Source organism: Sipha flava, unplaced genomic scaffold (genome assembly GCF_003268045.1).
Source record: "Sipha flava isolate LNK unplaced genomic scaffold, YSA_version1 1_pilon_pilon, whole genome shotgun sequence".
NCBI classification, from domain to species: domain Eukaryota; kingdom Metazoa; phylum Arthropoda; class Insecta; order Hemiptera; family Aphididae; genus Sipha; species Sipha flava.
The window spans coordinates 2040772-2057160 of record NW_020272783.1 but is presented as its reverse complement, the minus strand read 5'-3'; the positions used below and the strand labels follow the sequence as shown (position 1 = coordinate 2057160).

General features: G+C 33.1%; 2 protein-coding genes across 2 annotated transcripts; both read right to left on the bottom strand.

The window, feature by feature from the left end:
• Positions 1-4889, bottom strand: LOC112682121. Its single transcript, XM_025552621.1, has 7 exons — positions 4731-4889; positions 4109-4232; positions 3856-4013; positions 3604-3783; positions 1958-2099; positions 973-1193; positions 1-419 (listed from the first exon to the last, which is right to left on the bottom strand). The coding sequence occupies exons 1-7, from the start codon at positions 4798-4800 to the stop codon at positions 295-297; spliced, it is 1020 nt and encodes a 339-aa protein (XP_025408406.1). The 5' UTR covers positions 4801-4889; the 3' UTR covers positions 1-294.
• Positions 4890-5229: 340 nt separating this feature from the next.
• LOC112682120 lies at positions 5230-8871 on the bottom strand. The gene is made up of 8 exons (XM_025552620.1): positions 8566-8871; positions 8089-8229; positions 7381-7501; positions 7126-7277; positions 6767-7012; positions 6530-6671; positions 5885-6267; positions 5230-5416 (listed from the first exon to the last, which is right to left on the bottom strand). Exons 1-8 carry the CDS (start codon positions 8681-8683, stop codon positions 5301-5303), a joined length of 1419 nt encoding a protein of 472 aa, XP_025408405.1. The 5' UTR covers positions 8684-8871; the 3' UTR covers positions 5230-5300.
• Between the last annotated feature and the right edge of the window lie 7518 nt (positions 8872-16389).

Below are 16389 nucleotides of genomic sequence, written 5' to 3'. Positions count from 1 at the left end.
TATGGTTTAATATTTCTTATGTATTTTCCAGTTTCAACAATTATGTATCAGTGTGTTATCAGTGTGCGTATGCGTATAACATTGAATGTGCTTATTGTATTGCATAGAATAGATACATCGAATTACAAGAAAAAGAAGTGAGATTCTTATTATTTACTAATTTTATCAAATTATTGTTAGCCATAATATTCATATCTTATAATTGTTGTCACTTAAATTTTTAGTTTATATGTTAGTTTTTGTTAAATATTATGCTACTACTTGGATAATATGTGAATAAACAAATAAATCGAATTACAAATCTAATAGTGTGCAATCGTTCAGTAGTTGGTATTTAATCTTGAATCCTACTTCCTTTTGATTCACATCGTTTAGTTTGTCGGTGACAACGCCAATATAAAGTGGACATTTTGTTACAACTGAAATTTTAAATAAAAACAAGATTTTTTAAATTATTATTATAAATGAAATAACAGATGCCTCCTTGACATCTGTTAGTATTGTAATCGTCTTGAGAACCGTAGGTACTTAGAACAGAGTTTGAATATATTTACAATATTATAAAATACCGAAGGCAATCCGTGTTGCAATTAATAAATGTAAAAAACTATTTTCATCGTGTCGTTTATAAATACGACAATGTGAGTAGCGCATAGCAGCGAAGTCACATATAGTGATTGAGTGATTATTTGCGCTCGTGTGTATTTTTACTTAAAATGGTATATACCAGTGGTTCCCAAACTTTAAGGCATGCCTCCATAGGGAAGCGCAAGAACATGGCAAATATATATATATTGTGTATTACACTAACATATATTTATTTTAAGATTGATCGTAATTTGCTTTTATTAAAATAATAAAAAAAATGTTGTTTTGCTTATTCATGGGATACACGATTCAATTTTTTTTTGTTTTTGGGAACCGCTGTTATAGACGATTGAATAGAATATTTAAGAATTATCGTTAACTCACCAATAACTTCTTGTTTCATTAGTGATGAGCCGCAGAACTTGGATGCGTAAGTTTTCAAACCATTGTTAATGCGCACGCCATCGGGAATGATCACATAGTCCTTGTTAAGCAATTTACTAACTCCCAGGACGTCGACACCTAAACCGAGCGAATCACAATCTCGTTCTGTGTAATCTGATGAATTGGCATTACTAGCAAGCTGGAAGTCTAACGCCTGAAACCTAAATAATTTACGATTCAACAAGTAAAATAGTTTATCGAGAAACGATTGAAATTCGAAAACATAACTGTAGTGTAGAGTTTACATTATTTATTCAAATATATCGCAAGAAAATCAGTAATATTATTATTATACTTGTATTGACATAATTGTGTATGAAGTTTAAATCTATAGACATGAAGATTAATAAAAGCAGTGGTACGAGTGAAATATGATATACAACGTGTTACATTATTTTAATTATTTTAAGTTAATATTTTCACTTGGATCTATATAGTCCTATTATGTAGTTAAGTATTTCATGTTAAATGTCAGTGTTGGATTTGAGTTTAATTAGTAATAAATGACATAGTGATATTTTGTATTAAAATATTATTACATAGAATTTTATGAATGTGAAAAAAAAAGTAATAACTGAAACAAAATATAAAACGCTTGTTATATACTCCGCATATTTTTCTAATTGTTTAAATTAAATATTAATGTTTATTTTAGAGGATAAGTTAAAAAGTTTTTTAATGTTCAAATTAAATCAATGTGAGTAAAAGAATAACGTATAAAATAAAGCCTGAAAATAGTTAAATTACATTAATTGCATCTAGAGTTAAATATATATATATTCTAGATGTTTATACTTTTACATTACCAATCAAATCGATTGCATTAAAAACATGAGGGTGTAGTTTCTTGGCTGAAAAATGTATCAACGCTGTGAGGCAAGTATCATCTTAAAATATACATAACGTGACTTGGAGTAAGGCTTACTTAATTCCACATGTGTCCGGTTGTCGTTTGATGCATATAGCATAGTTCATTTCAGCCATGTAATGTCCCTTGCCGTTTGCGAAGTTTAAGCTTTCAATTATTCCTTCTGGTTTTTCGTGAAACTGTAAACAACCCATCGGAGCTAAAATAAAGAATTATTGTTCATAGTTTATTGTTCAAATTATCGATACATTTTCGCTGTTGTCAGGCAGAATTTGTCATTCAATGAGTAATTTGTATGGTTCGTGAATTCGTATCAAAATAAATGCTCTGATGAAATCGATAGGACGCAGTAATATTACATTTTGCGTCCATAAAAGTAAATGTGCAATTTGCAAACTCTCAGTGGTACGGAATAGAAATATTTCGATCTCGTACGATTGTCGAAAAAATAAATACGATTTTTCTTATGGAAATACGCAAAATACTAATCGTATATATATAAATGTATATACAACGTACATAACCAGTTTAATTAGTCTTAATTAATTCTCAATTTTAGTCTTCAATACAACAGCGAATGTAGCATCTAATGAGCAGCACCGAATTTAAATTAATAAGCTGACCCATTTTGATTAGTCTATTTAGAGTGCTTTGGTATGACGCTAACACATTGTTTATCATCGCAGCAGAATACTTCTGAATTAGGTTGTTCAAAGTTATATAAAAGTACGAGTATATGGTTAACACTTGTTTAATTTTATAGTGCTGTATTATAGTTTTACTACTTCAACTAAATACTTTTAATACTACCAAAGTACTTGAATCATATTTATAGCATATAGGTTGTAAAATACTTGTTCTAATATATGTATATTCTGAAATATAAATCATAAAAATGTGTCCAAAAGAAATTACTTGTCTATCTGTATTAATTTATAGACAATTTTTTTTCTATTTTTTTCAATATAAGTTTTAAATTTTAACTAGTATAAACATAATAAAATTGTATACAAATTATTATAAATTATGGTTCATATTATTAATATTTAAAAACATTAAAATCACTTAACATTGAGTGTTTACAGGCTGAAAAGTCATGACATTTATTAACATTATTGCGCGTCATAAGATGGAAATGTCAAGCACTAAACATAGATAAGTATAGGATGTTATTACAAAAGTGTGTGATAGTTATAAAATGTGCTATAAAAAACTTAAGAAGTTGTTATAGAAAATAGAACACACAATACGTATGTGCTGTAAATATAGTCATGCGACACTGAGTTTTAGTGTTTTCGAGAAGGATCTGTTATTTTCAAATATTGACTATTACGTGTTTATTGTGTTGGGAATTGTACACTAATCTAAACTCAAACTGTTACTTTATTCATATTCACCTACTTAATAATATAGTTTCCGTACGATACTTTACCCGTAATAAATAACATTATTGCTTATTTTCTTTATGTTTGAAATGTTAAATTAGTGGGCACTCAAGACCATAAAAATGTATCACTGTGTTTTATATCATATTTTTTATTTTTTTGTGTCGTTTTAACGTACATTTTCGTGAGATATTGTGAAATCGGCCCTTTCATAAACGTAGTATGCGTTTCGTATATAATCGATTTACTAATATGGGTGATAAACGCGTTGTCAATATTTTCGTGAGAATATTCTACATCGGCTTAGTCGGTACTTACGTAAACTGAATATTGACTTTTTATCTTGTTCAATCTCTCCCGGGCACGGCAATTGTGTCAATCTAATTTTCCACAACGGTGTTGGTGCATCGGGGACGAGGACGTGGATCACTTTGAGGATAAGTTTTTTCACATCTATAAGCGGCAACAGTTCGTCATAGTCCTTTGTAGGCAAATAAACTGCGTAAAAACATCGAATCAATACGATTTTGAAAAATAAAATTCTGAAAAGTTTTTTTTTTTTTTATTTACTGTGGTGGCCGGATAAATCGCCGCACAGCACGGACAAGTCAATGTTTGGCAATCCGAGTCCACTCAACTCAAGCAAATCGAGATCCGCTGCGCATACGTACGCAGACGTGCTATCCTTTTTGACGGGTTGATTGAACAAAAACTTATCGAATCCGATCCTGTGAGGTATAATTAATTCAAATATTTCATTTTATTAATGTTATCGAATTCGTAGAAACGATACTGGTTCGATCTATATCATGTACGTTCAAACCTTACACCACAAGTTTTCGGTTTTAATGTAAGCTCGAATATGCATTCTCCCGGCTCGATTAGGCCCGTGCTCTCAAAAACTGTATCAAGCGCATCTGTTGATTGACTACACACCTTCGGTAAAACTTTGAAAACAATTTCAAGTTAGGCATAAAATATACGTGATTGCGTCGAACATTTTTTTTTTTTAAATGTTTTGAATTTTGTCATCATAAATATCATACAATGAATTTATTAATCACTATTCTTCTAAAATAATTACATCGAAAAATATTTGTTTAATCAAGTGATAAATGTGAAAATAATATGATAGCATTTATGCCATAGTTTATACCCGTTAACCGAAAATAAGAACTGTTTTTTTTTAAGACGTATTTTATTGAAATTCTGCACTCGATAAAAAAAATATCAAATTTCTAAGAAAATATAACTATTGCTTTGTACATTAAAATAATAAAAAAAAAAAAAAATCTTTAAAAATATAAAATATACAGGTTATAAGATTATTTTATTCGAAATCAACACATTTTTATTAACTATAGATAATTACTGTTTACATCGTTTTTAATGTGAGATTAGGTTATTGTACAATTTTAATATGTATGTTAACTTAATTTACTTACTAAGACTAGTAAATGTTTTAGTCACCAGCAAAAATAAGCCCAGCATTAAAACGTAAAATTGAAACACCATGATGTTTCAATAATATTTAAACTTTTTGAAATAACAATAAATGAAAAATTGTACACAAATGGGATTGACAGCATAAATGTTAATTGCATTCCGAACGACCCTTTTTATATGTATTTTCCGTATATAAGATAAAAGTAGCCACCCAGTTTATAGGCAGGTACTTATTTTACAATATTTGCACAAGATTATATTATGATAAACGATGTGTAAAATAAGTTGTATTATTGGGATAATAAATAATTAAGTTGATAGTTTACCAATAATATTGACGACGTTAGAGTTATGGCTTTTTATAAGTATAATAAATCAATTAAAATATATCAATATTATCCATGTAGCTATAGCTTATTATAGCTTATACAGCTTATATATAAGAGTCGGACAAGTAGGGATTAATGTGAGTGTTGAGTTAAAAGTAAAAATACGAGATTTTGTTTCAAATAAATATTTTATTGTACTATTAAATGTTGATTAAATTATTAAATAAATATGATTCATATCTAACAACCAGTGTTGGTTAATGAATAATTGATTCTGAATCCTTTTTCCACATCTTCTTCTGGATTTGAGTAATCGTCACTTACAAAGGCTACGTAGAGAGGTCCTTGAGTTTTGACTGAAACATAAGAAAACAAATGACGGGATTGATCAAGATATTTTCAAAATAATACTGAAAAAATGACAACAAACGAATTTTCGATCGGGATAGGCATGTCTTATATCCGAGTTGAAATATTATAATGTATAATAAGATACAACGGTATCAAAAAAAATTCTAAATATACATACGTTGAAGTATTTATTTTTAACGGTTTTTTAACCAAGCTTTAATTTTTCATTACTATTAAACGTGATGTTTTTCAATAGGACTTTTGGAGCACAAATTTTATGGAAAGGGGATGGTAAGGAGAACATTTCAAACAATAGGATTGAGTGAATTGAGTGCGAACAGAAAATTGAATTAAATATTTTTGTTTTCCGGCTCGTCGAGTAATCAAGTGTTTGCAGTCAATATACACCGTTCACAACCGTACGACTGAAAATAATGCAAAGGAAAAGGACGTTCTGAAATATTCCCGTATACCTGTGATATCGTCCAGAGTTTCTAGCGACTTGTCACAATATTTCGAAGCGAAAACCTCTCCGGAGTAATGGCCGTCGGGTATGAGCAAGTAGTCGCTGTGCACGTCGGATGACCATTTCCGACGTCTCGCTGATCTGACCACTACCGAAGCAACGGTGGTCATGGTATTTTCGGTGGTTGTCGTTCCCGCCGTCGTGGTAACAGTATCTGGCCCAAGGGTAGTTTGCCCTGCTGCCGTGGTGGTCATTCGCGCGGTCGTGGTTTCTGTCGTTTGCGGTGCCCTGGTCGTCGTTCCCGTGTTCACTGCTGCCGTGTCGCAATCCCGGTCCGTGGATCCGGTCAACTTCCGATTGTAAGCCACTTGGAATTTCACTGCCTCGTACCTGTGTCAATGAAACCAAGTTCTCAGTAACATAATCATGTTTTCAACGAAATCGTGAATACGTAATAATCGCAGTTTTCGGGGGGGGGGGGGGAAGTATTTAGTATAGTATAGTATACTGATGTTAATAAATGTGATAAATCGATGTCGGCAAAGAATTACCGATGGAAATAATAGCATTGTGCGGGGTACTATTATCTTTATATCGTATATGTTCAGAACAGTTTATGGACAGATAAGTAATACCGCGTTCGATTGCTCACCTGATTCCACATGTATCTTGATTGCGCTTAAAGCATACCGCATAGTTCAAATTACCCAAATAATGCCCCATTCCTTTGTTGTAGTTGAAGCTTTCGAACGAACCGTCCTTCTCGGTATAATACTGAAGACATCCTTCGGGCGCTAAAGAAAAGTATGAAAAATCATCATTATTTAACTATTAAACGCAAGATTATGATCGGTTATCGTAAAAAACAATTGCCGTGTAGACATCCCACCTAGGCTGTATTTTGTTTTCGTAACATCTCTTTCCTCCTCTTCCCAATCCCAAACCTGACGCGCGATGTCCTTGATTTTCCACCAGTTGGTCGATGTCGTTTGGCATTCCAGCTGCGAGATTTTCAATTTCCAAAATGGTTCCTGCTCGGTGTAGTCTTCGTCTCTGGCCGTCAACCGGAACTTCAACGTGATGTGTTGTTTGGTTTTCGAGCCCGTCGACGCTTGTTCATTCACCGGTACGTACACTGTATGCACACGCAGCGTATGTAGCATAAGGCACAAATAATTCGAGAACATGCATATATAATTTTGATTTGAATTATTTTTATTTTTTTTTTTTAACAACCGAATTTATTACCGTGTTGGCCGGAATTTTTTCCGCACAATACAGGCAAGTTCATTTTGGTATTGCCGTTCGTCACCAGGGTAAACTCGTCGTGTTCGCAGACGTACGCCGATTCGTTATTAGGTTTGGTCGGTTGGCTGAGAGAAAATCTTTCGAAATCGATTCTGAAAATATTTTAATAGAATTGAATTCGTTATTGAATACAAGTACATTTCGCTCAGATTTTCACTGAAATCCATACTATAATACTGCTGTACTGAACCATACCTTAACTGGCAAGTGTTTTGTCTAACGTGAATCTTGTACGTGCACAGTTCTTGAAATGTATCCGGACTTTGGAAATACGTTGTACTCGAACCCGAATATCCACCGCACGAATTTGGAGTTACTAGAAGTTACAGCATTGCGTTTTGATAAATAAGTTAGAAATTTAATCAAACAAGAAACCGTATAGTTAACATTTAAAATTAATATTGTAATTGAAATGTTGGAAATTATACATTTCCTTTAGTTAAGTACAGCAATTGAGTTGACCACTAGATAAGATATATTAACAGTAGAAGAGTATTTAAAAAAATGATTTTAAACGGAACTAGGTTAAATAAATATTTTAGGTAATGTCCAATGGTTATTAATCGTAATATTTGAGATTTTATTATTTGATCGATTCGAGTCTTTTAAGATTAAAAATAATAATCGCAATTGTTTGGATGTACACGCTTACAATTATTTGCAGTTGTACTCGTAAAACTTTTGTTGCTATTAAAGCGTTTTCATTGAAAAATCAAAAAAACTCTTAAAAATATATTCAAATGAAAGTAACGTTAAAATGCATATAATGTAAAAATGTTGGTAGATTTTTTAACAAACCAAAAAAGTATTGGTTTGCAAGTGAAAAATAAAAATATTCAGTCCCCCGATGAAACTTCTAGAGAGTTAGAGGAGAGCCTATAAAGTATGATACTTTCGACATACTTGAACAACACGAATCATACGGAAAACACCGTCCAACCGATTTGCCCTTCATTTCTGAACAATCGTTCTGGCTCATACACACTCCAGGGCGACCGTTGGGCCCGACACAAGAACGTTTCGCTCCTTCCATCAGATGCCACCCTGCGCAATATCAAAACAACGCAACATAAAATAAAAATTCAAACGAACACGGAACGTTATTGTAATTCTCGGCGAAATCGTTTCGCACCGCATCGACTTCAAATCGCGAATGTGTACATTGTTCTCGGAAACGCGTCCGTTGACCGCTATATAGTGTTCTCGTAAGGTTTTACGAATAAAAAATTGAAAAAAAAAATAAATAATCAAGCGATCTCGTCCCGGACGCGTTTATTAAAAAAAAAAAAAAAAAAAAAAAAAAAAAAAAAAAGCCCCCCGCCCGCGCCCGTTTATAAAAAAAAAAAAAAAAAAAAAAAAATTACTGAAAATCGAACGCACCGAACATCTGCACACCTTTGGCTTGGCGCTGGTCCTCGCGGTCTCCTGGAACGGTCTGACCGGCGACGGCGGCGACCACCAGTAGCACGGCCGTCCAACACGATGTCGTCCCGAACATTTCCAACGCGTGCAACACAAACGATTTCCTTCCGCTGGCGGTTCGATGCGCGACGGTTTGCAAACCGTGTGCCGTCCACGTCGTTCTCTCCGGACCGGTTTGTGTTAACCCGTACGCGAAAGGGCTGCGAACAGTGCGGACACGAGACACGCGGTTAGCGGTTGGGACCGGGTGCACGTACGGTATACCGGTTGCATACGTCGTCCGGGTTCTTATATACGGTCCCCCCCGGGGACTCGTTTGTTTGTTCGTTTTTGCTTCCGAAAGTCCCGGACGGGCGCCGCCGCGTTAGTGTTTGCTCGCGCCAAACAACACTCGTCACGGGGGCCCGGGCGGTGCCGACGTCGCGCGCCCGTTCCACTAATTGCTGATAACGGCCGAGAGGAAAAGAAAACATTTGCATCCGGTTGCGCGGCGCACCGCCACGCGTCTGTCCCATATTCAATGTGTGCGGTGTTTCGTGCATTTTGTGCTGGATGGAGGGGGCAGGGTCAGACCACATTGCCTGGGCGCACCGTCGCCTCCTTCGCGGGAGCAACGACTCCTGCGGTCCGGCAGTAAGGCGTACCACGGACGGGACACCTCCGACGGCGTGCCGAAACCCTGCGCCACCGGGCAATGGATCGAAACACGTCCCTTCGCTATCGAAAAAATTCAACGAGACGCTTACATCGGTCAAACGAACAAAATAAATCGCCTTCTCCGACGCGGGCGAAAAACGGATACTTCGTACACGTGCACCGTAAATCACGTAAATCCAAACAGGCATTTTTAACATTGTCGACGGCACTCAAACACCGAAACGTTGTGCGACGTGAACCGGTCGTGTCCTTCCGAGTTATTCACCGACAATTATTTCCACCGGAATTAGGTGTTCGTCGTTCCGACAATATCGGTTTCACTATCCCTATCGTATGTGCAGCTCGTGTTTAAGTTTAATGTCACAACAAATCGAATGAAGCCAAACGATTGCACAATTTAGTACACGGTTAATAAGGCAGACGAGTTGTACGTAGGATGTACGACTGGGAAAATATGTATTCGATTCCTTTAAACATGCATACACATTTAAAACACCCATTGATATCACTGAAAACAATTTCAATAAAATAATTATGATATTCCCATGTGCAGAAATTATAAAAAATATATATATATTATGTGATTAGATTTATCACATTTTACTGTTTATACCCTATACAAATTAATTAGGGAGTGCCTAAAATACTTTTGAGCCTTACCTTAACCAAACGTGTGCATATATTTAATACATTATTATGTAAAAACAAACATCACTTTAATATTTCATTTCATATTGTGGTATATCGGTTCTAACGAATATGTTTTCTGCGAATTTCATATATTTTTCTCAGATAAATTTCAATTATTTATCATTTAGTCAATTATAGCTGTTATATTATCACAAAGAAGTTTTCCACGAACATTTAAAAAATTTTATTTCATTTTTTCTATTACAAAACATCATAATTATTCACCAAATATTTTAGAATAAATTACATTCAATTTGAGTGCCATCAATTAAGCTTACTTTTAAAGACTTAAGTTGTAAGGCTTTTCGGGGGTGCTCGAGCACATCCAGTACCCAATGTACGCATATGCCTATGCCCACAGCACATATTATATATAAGCTATACAAACCAACATCGAAAGCATTTAGTATAAAACTGAGTAGTCAACAAAATGCCTAAGAAAATAATTAATTGTTCTCCAAAAATTTTTTTCTCACGTGAATAATTACTCCCTTCGTCAATGAAGATTACCTATCTCGGCTTTATTTTCGTTTCTTCAAAACTTCCACATATACGTAAATAGTAAATTTAAAATTGTAGAATTCTCTCATTCATTATTGTACATCAGCAGTCGTGTACTAAAAACATTTTCGTATTTAGAGAATTGAATTTGATTTCACGGCATCGAAATTCAAAAAAAATAAAACATAGATAATATCTTCTACGTGATTTAGACGTTTATTATTATAGCCGTGCTCCGTTCGCATGCAAGGTTTTACGAGTCTCACTGTATACTTGTATAAAAATGATATATATCTTCGTTTGAGTCTCGACTCAACAGGGATCAGGCGTCGTTTCGGTTCGCCCTCGTGCATAAAATTTAAACCATATTATTATTAATGGGTGATGGTGGTCCAAAGGGAGCGTTTTATGAGCATCGTTCCAATTGGAAAATATTCGGTCCGTCCGCCATCACATCGTCGTATAATAATATTGTTGTGCGTACGCGTACATTTATTTCGTATTATTATTACTGCTATACGCGTTATATACGCGGAGCGAGAGATTTACATTTATATACTAAATAGTGTATACGATCGGCGTGAGGTTCATGCGGCCATTAAAACGGGGAGGATAAAGACGAAAAATAACTGTAAGGAAAACATTTTGCACTCGAAACGGGTAAATAGTATATTCATATATATATACGAGAATATATATATATATATATATATATATATATATATATATGTAATATTGTACTGCAGGAAAACGTTTCACTCGGACTGTTGTGCGATGACGATACAATACATACATAAACGATACGTTCATGTGTCGGATCAGGGTGTACGTATTGTAATGTACATATATATATATCGATTATTATAAGGAGAATGATATGGCGACACACGAGGAGGAGAAAGCGTTCGCTGCAGATTTTGGTGGCACGTATACAAGCTTATTACGTTCGACGCGTTTCGGCTGACACATACATTTCGAGGAGGTTTAATAAATGGGATTTTATGAGGCTCGTCGAAAGAAAAAATGTGTAAACGAGACGGGGTTTTGGATGTGCACGTAAATAATAATAATAATATACAATAACGCACGGTGAATTTTATTTCCTTGTAAAAGTCAACATAAAATAATATAGCACAGGACCGATTCCGTAATGTACGTCTACAAATATATTTGTATACATTTATCCATGTATGCGTTGTAGAGTCACATCGATTACGTTTCTCGCAGTGACCCTGTTAAACCCGTGAAAAATAAGATATGCGCATTACGTCGTTCGCTGCACATTCAGATATTTATTGAAACCACAATAATGATACGTGCGAAAGTCATAAATATTAACAACAATTATATTATTTAAAGGTTTAAACAAATTAAATGTACGATGTGATTCTACTACATTTTCTAACTGCATAAACTAACATCAAATGCATTAAATACAAGACTGATTGTCAGGTGGTGAAGGGTAACTTATCAAAACACTATTAATAATACCGGAAATTTTACGCTCATTATGTGTCAGCACCAAATTATAATGATAATAAATAATACATATTCAATCAAATGATATGCGACACTTAACGTACGGACAACAATAATAATAGAAGTAAAAAAAAAAAAAACAGTATTGCACATCATAACGAGATCCCGCGCTACTCGCCAACACTCAAGGATCGTTCCGCGTTTTCCCAGCCTCGAAAAAAAAAAAAAAATGTAAAGTAAAAACAAAGCGATGTTATGTCTGCGTCTAGCCACGACGTACTGACGGTTACACGTATATTAGCCACACAAAAATAAATGCCATCTATAACGCGACTGTTTTGCAGCCAAAATACCTTAATAAATGGCATTAAATTGTGGATACTATCGATGGCGCGTGCGATAAAGCCTTCAAGATGGAAATTTCCTCCATAAGATATATTATTACCGTGCAACGGCTCAGGAAATTGGTGATGGTTCGCGTCTATTTTGGACACTAAGTCATAAACAAACATCTAATATACGTTCTGTGAGTAATGATTTTGAACTAAATATGTATATGACATAATTAACCCTTGGATATCAGCCGATAACAAATAGGGATAATGGATCATTTATGTTGGTTGGAAACATTACACAATGTGCAACTAATAACTTTTAAATTAATAAAAATGTATTAATATGTTAAATACATTTTTTTAATTCGAATAATGATGTTCATACATAATTGTATTTATTCATTTATTTATGGTAAAGAAAATTAAACATTTTCCCATTTCAAACGTAGTAGATATTTGATCAAATGTTGGATAAGGTTTTATTATTCATAATAGTACTACTTTTTATATAATTAATTTTTTTTTTTTTTTTTACTTATACGTCTAATGTTCAACGAAATTTGTTAAAACGTCCGAATCTTATAGACTATGTGAAAATCTGTGTAACCGCAAGAAACTAATGTCGTACATTCATAAATATTCATCTTCCTGACCCACAAAACTTAAAAGAAGAACCTAATTGAAAATTGCCATTCGAGTATGCTTGTCCTTTATTTTTTTAAGATTTACCAAATATGTTGTCGTTTCCAATCGAAATACAATACGCAATGCACTGTTTGCTTATCACGTTGTTTGTGACACTATAATCAGCAATACGTATATTATTCTCTTTATTCATGTTTGCTTTTTTAATTGTTTATGTCTTGTCAATAAAATAATATTTAAACGGCTAATGGGGTTCGCTTCCGACGTGCGCGAACAACGAACCATACTCGTATTAGATAAAAATCGAAATCGGATACACGGACTAAATGAATTAGTGTTTACTTAAAAAACGGTGAAAATATCTTAATGGCATTATTGTGCTCTTAATACTTTACATGTGCCGTAGCCTTGTATATAGAGAGCCCAGATATATATCAAGGCTAATCTACTTGTAGGTACATTGAATATTTACAATAATCTAACAATATAATATTATTATATTATTATACATACTATATGGTATCGAATTCCGTCAACACTGTTATGCTGTTCAACAGTTAATGCATTTATGATGTTACGCTTAAAGAATATTTAAGGTCGACCTTTTATTGGATCGTCATTAACGTCAAGTTAAGAGATACCACTGGATATATAATTATATACATCAAAATTATTATTGAACTAGTCGAAATTCGAATCTTCGCATAATTATTTTTAATGCAATTTTGACCATACGCACAATTTTAGGCACCACGTTAATTTTATCAACATAAGTCTATAGATATAATTTATCGTGTGGGTAGATAAAACCTATCTGAATATCGATTTCCGTATTATCGAGCAGCTCGGTATTTATCATTCACTGAAACGTATAACAATATAAGCTTATTTCACTGTTATTTATTTTGACATATAAATTAAAAATATATCAATAATGGAACGACTGTGAATTGACTGGTTTATAATCGAATAAAGTTTTAAATAGTTCAGAATATAAAAACGATAAATAAATTGATTGATTGAAAACCAGTATGAAATTCAAACAATAATTCATACACGTTATATTACTATTACTCGAACCGGATTTTCTTTATAGTCGGTGATTTTCGTTGAGTTTCTCGATATGTACTGCTAAAAACAGTCAGCCATACAGAATAATAAGTTTTTCTTCATATATTGCCTATGAGAAATTATTAGTAATTCAATAACATCAAAAGTATCTCGAGTAAAAACGCTGAATTTGATCAACATTTTGTTTAAAATGGATTATGGGTAAATTCAAATTTCGACTTGCTCTTGTTTGGTTAATATTGTAATAACAAAAAAAAAAAAAATACAAAAATTTAATAGAAAGAAATAATATATTCAATGTTGTTGAAAATATTAGGGTTGCCAATTAAAAAAAAAATGTAATTTATTTAAAATGCATGCGCAGAACAAAGAGGGAAATAATTTGAAATATTCTCAAAATATGTATTTTGGTATACCCATACTTCCTAAAATATCGAATTTAATTTTTAAGTTATTCGGCTAAAATAATTCGTAGTGCATCTTAACGTGTAAACTTTAAAATATTTAAATATTTAAAGTTCAAATTTCAAATATTGTGATGACTTCAAATATACTTTAATAATTCAGGATTATCTCCGATCCCCGCAAAACTATTTTAAAAGTTTTTAAATCTCATTGTAATTTAAAAAATTGTATTTAAAGCAATTGTAGATGAATTCACAGTTGTAAAGTTTACATTTCATCTCGCTTAATTTCAGCAATAGCCCGAATAAGTATGAATTCAAACTTTGTTTGAATCACAAATGAATTTGTAATAAATTAGTTTACACGTTGACATTACAACACGACAAAAAAAAGTGCCGTGACATTCAAGGTCCCGTTAGTGTCTCCGTTTGAAAAACGTAATGCTTAGATACCACAAATATAAAATATTTGTTTATAGCTTATAAGTATGAAAAATAAGTTACTATGTGAGGATGTTTCTATATGAAAAATAATAATTTACAAAGAATTGGATGATGGAGTATGTTTGCTAAAATAAATTCATAAAATTACAATATCTATTTATTTACATATTTATAAGCCTTGCAATTTATAACATCGTATAATTTATGTACTTGAAAAATAAAAATAATTAAGATGAAAACGATTGATATTCATAAACATACACAATGATAGTAAATGGAAGGGTAAAAACAACATTAAATACATGAATAAAATATTCGGTTGTACCAATGTACACATTTTAAAAAATATTATTAGCCATACGTTATTTAACATTGAACGTATTGAGATAGAATTAAATAACTTTGTACAAAATGTTCGAGAAAATAGTTTTTTCTTGTTCCCTAAAAGAAGATGTTCTTCACGAAGACCTCTGCATTCAAAATTTAATTGGCGAAACCGGTTTTTATAAACACTTTCGTTCAGAAATCCAATGTTTCCCAAAACCACAGCATACATTATACTCGAATACTACTTTTACAATATTGATATAATCAACATTTGGCTTTGAAGGGTTTTTCTAAAACCACTATCAGTTATTTGGTTATCTATTATTTATTATTTTATAGCTATGTCATATTTTTCGTACTTTAATAGTTTTCAAATATTATTTTACTACATTGCCAAATTGATCAATAAATACAATGAATCGTAACAGTAGTGCAATCGTATAGCAATCGAAATGACAATAAAATAATACAAATTCGGCGATGAAATCAATCTAATAATAGATAGATTCGGTTTGTTTAAAAATAATGTCAAATCGTAAGACGTAGAAAAGGAGATTTATCTTAAGAAAACTACTAGCGGAGATTTTTCAAATCGCAATGGTAAATGTTTCTTATTAATTTTACAAGACTAACGTCGAAATCGCCTTACGATTCAACATTGAAAACGTATGTAACAGGTACAGTGGAATACTACGCTATTTGTTTGATATTCGAAATATTTCACATCTGTCGGGGGGGTATCATTCGCGAATGCGAAATGTTTAACGTAAACTAGCCGAGCGTTCAGTAATCGAATGTCCTGCGTAAATTCGTCCAATTTTTCGTTCCTTTTAAATCTCGACGTGTAACAGTTTCGAAAACAAACGTTTGAAAAGTTTATGGTGGAACACACGACAAGCTCCTCTGACGACATCCGACGCAGTCTTACCGACATGGGTTAGGACATATTATATTAATACCAACCACCCACCCATACACATTAGCGAAGCAACTCCGATAAAGGTAATTTTGGAGCTTGAGGTAGTGGAACTTGGCACTTAAGGCACGAGCGTAGGTCCAATCAAGTTTCACGTGTTCAGAATTGAAATGACATTTAGAAAATCGCAAATATTTTTAACCACCCAATTTTTTTCTGGGGTTCGACTGACCCCCTTGACTCGTGAGGTGTGCGCCACTGGTTGCACGCGTTCTACAGTGAAAACGATCGCCGCGGACGATGTTTTCTACAC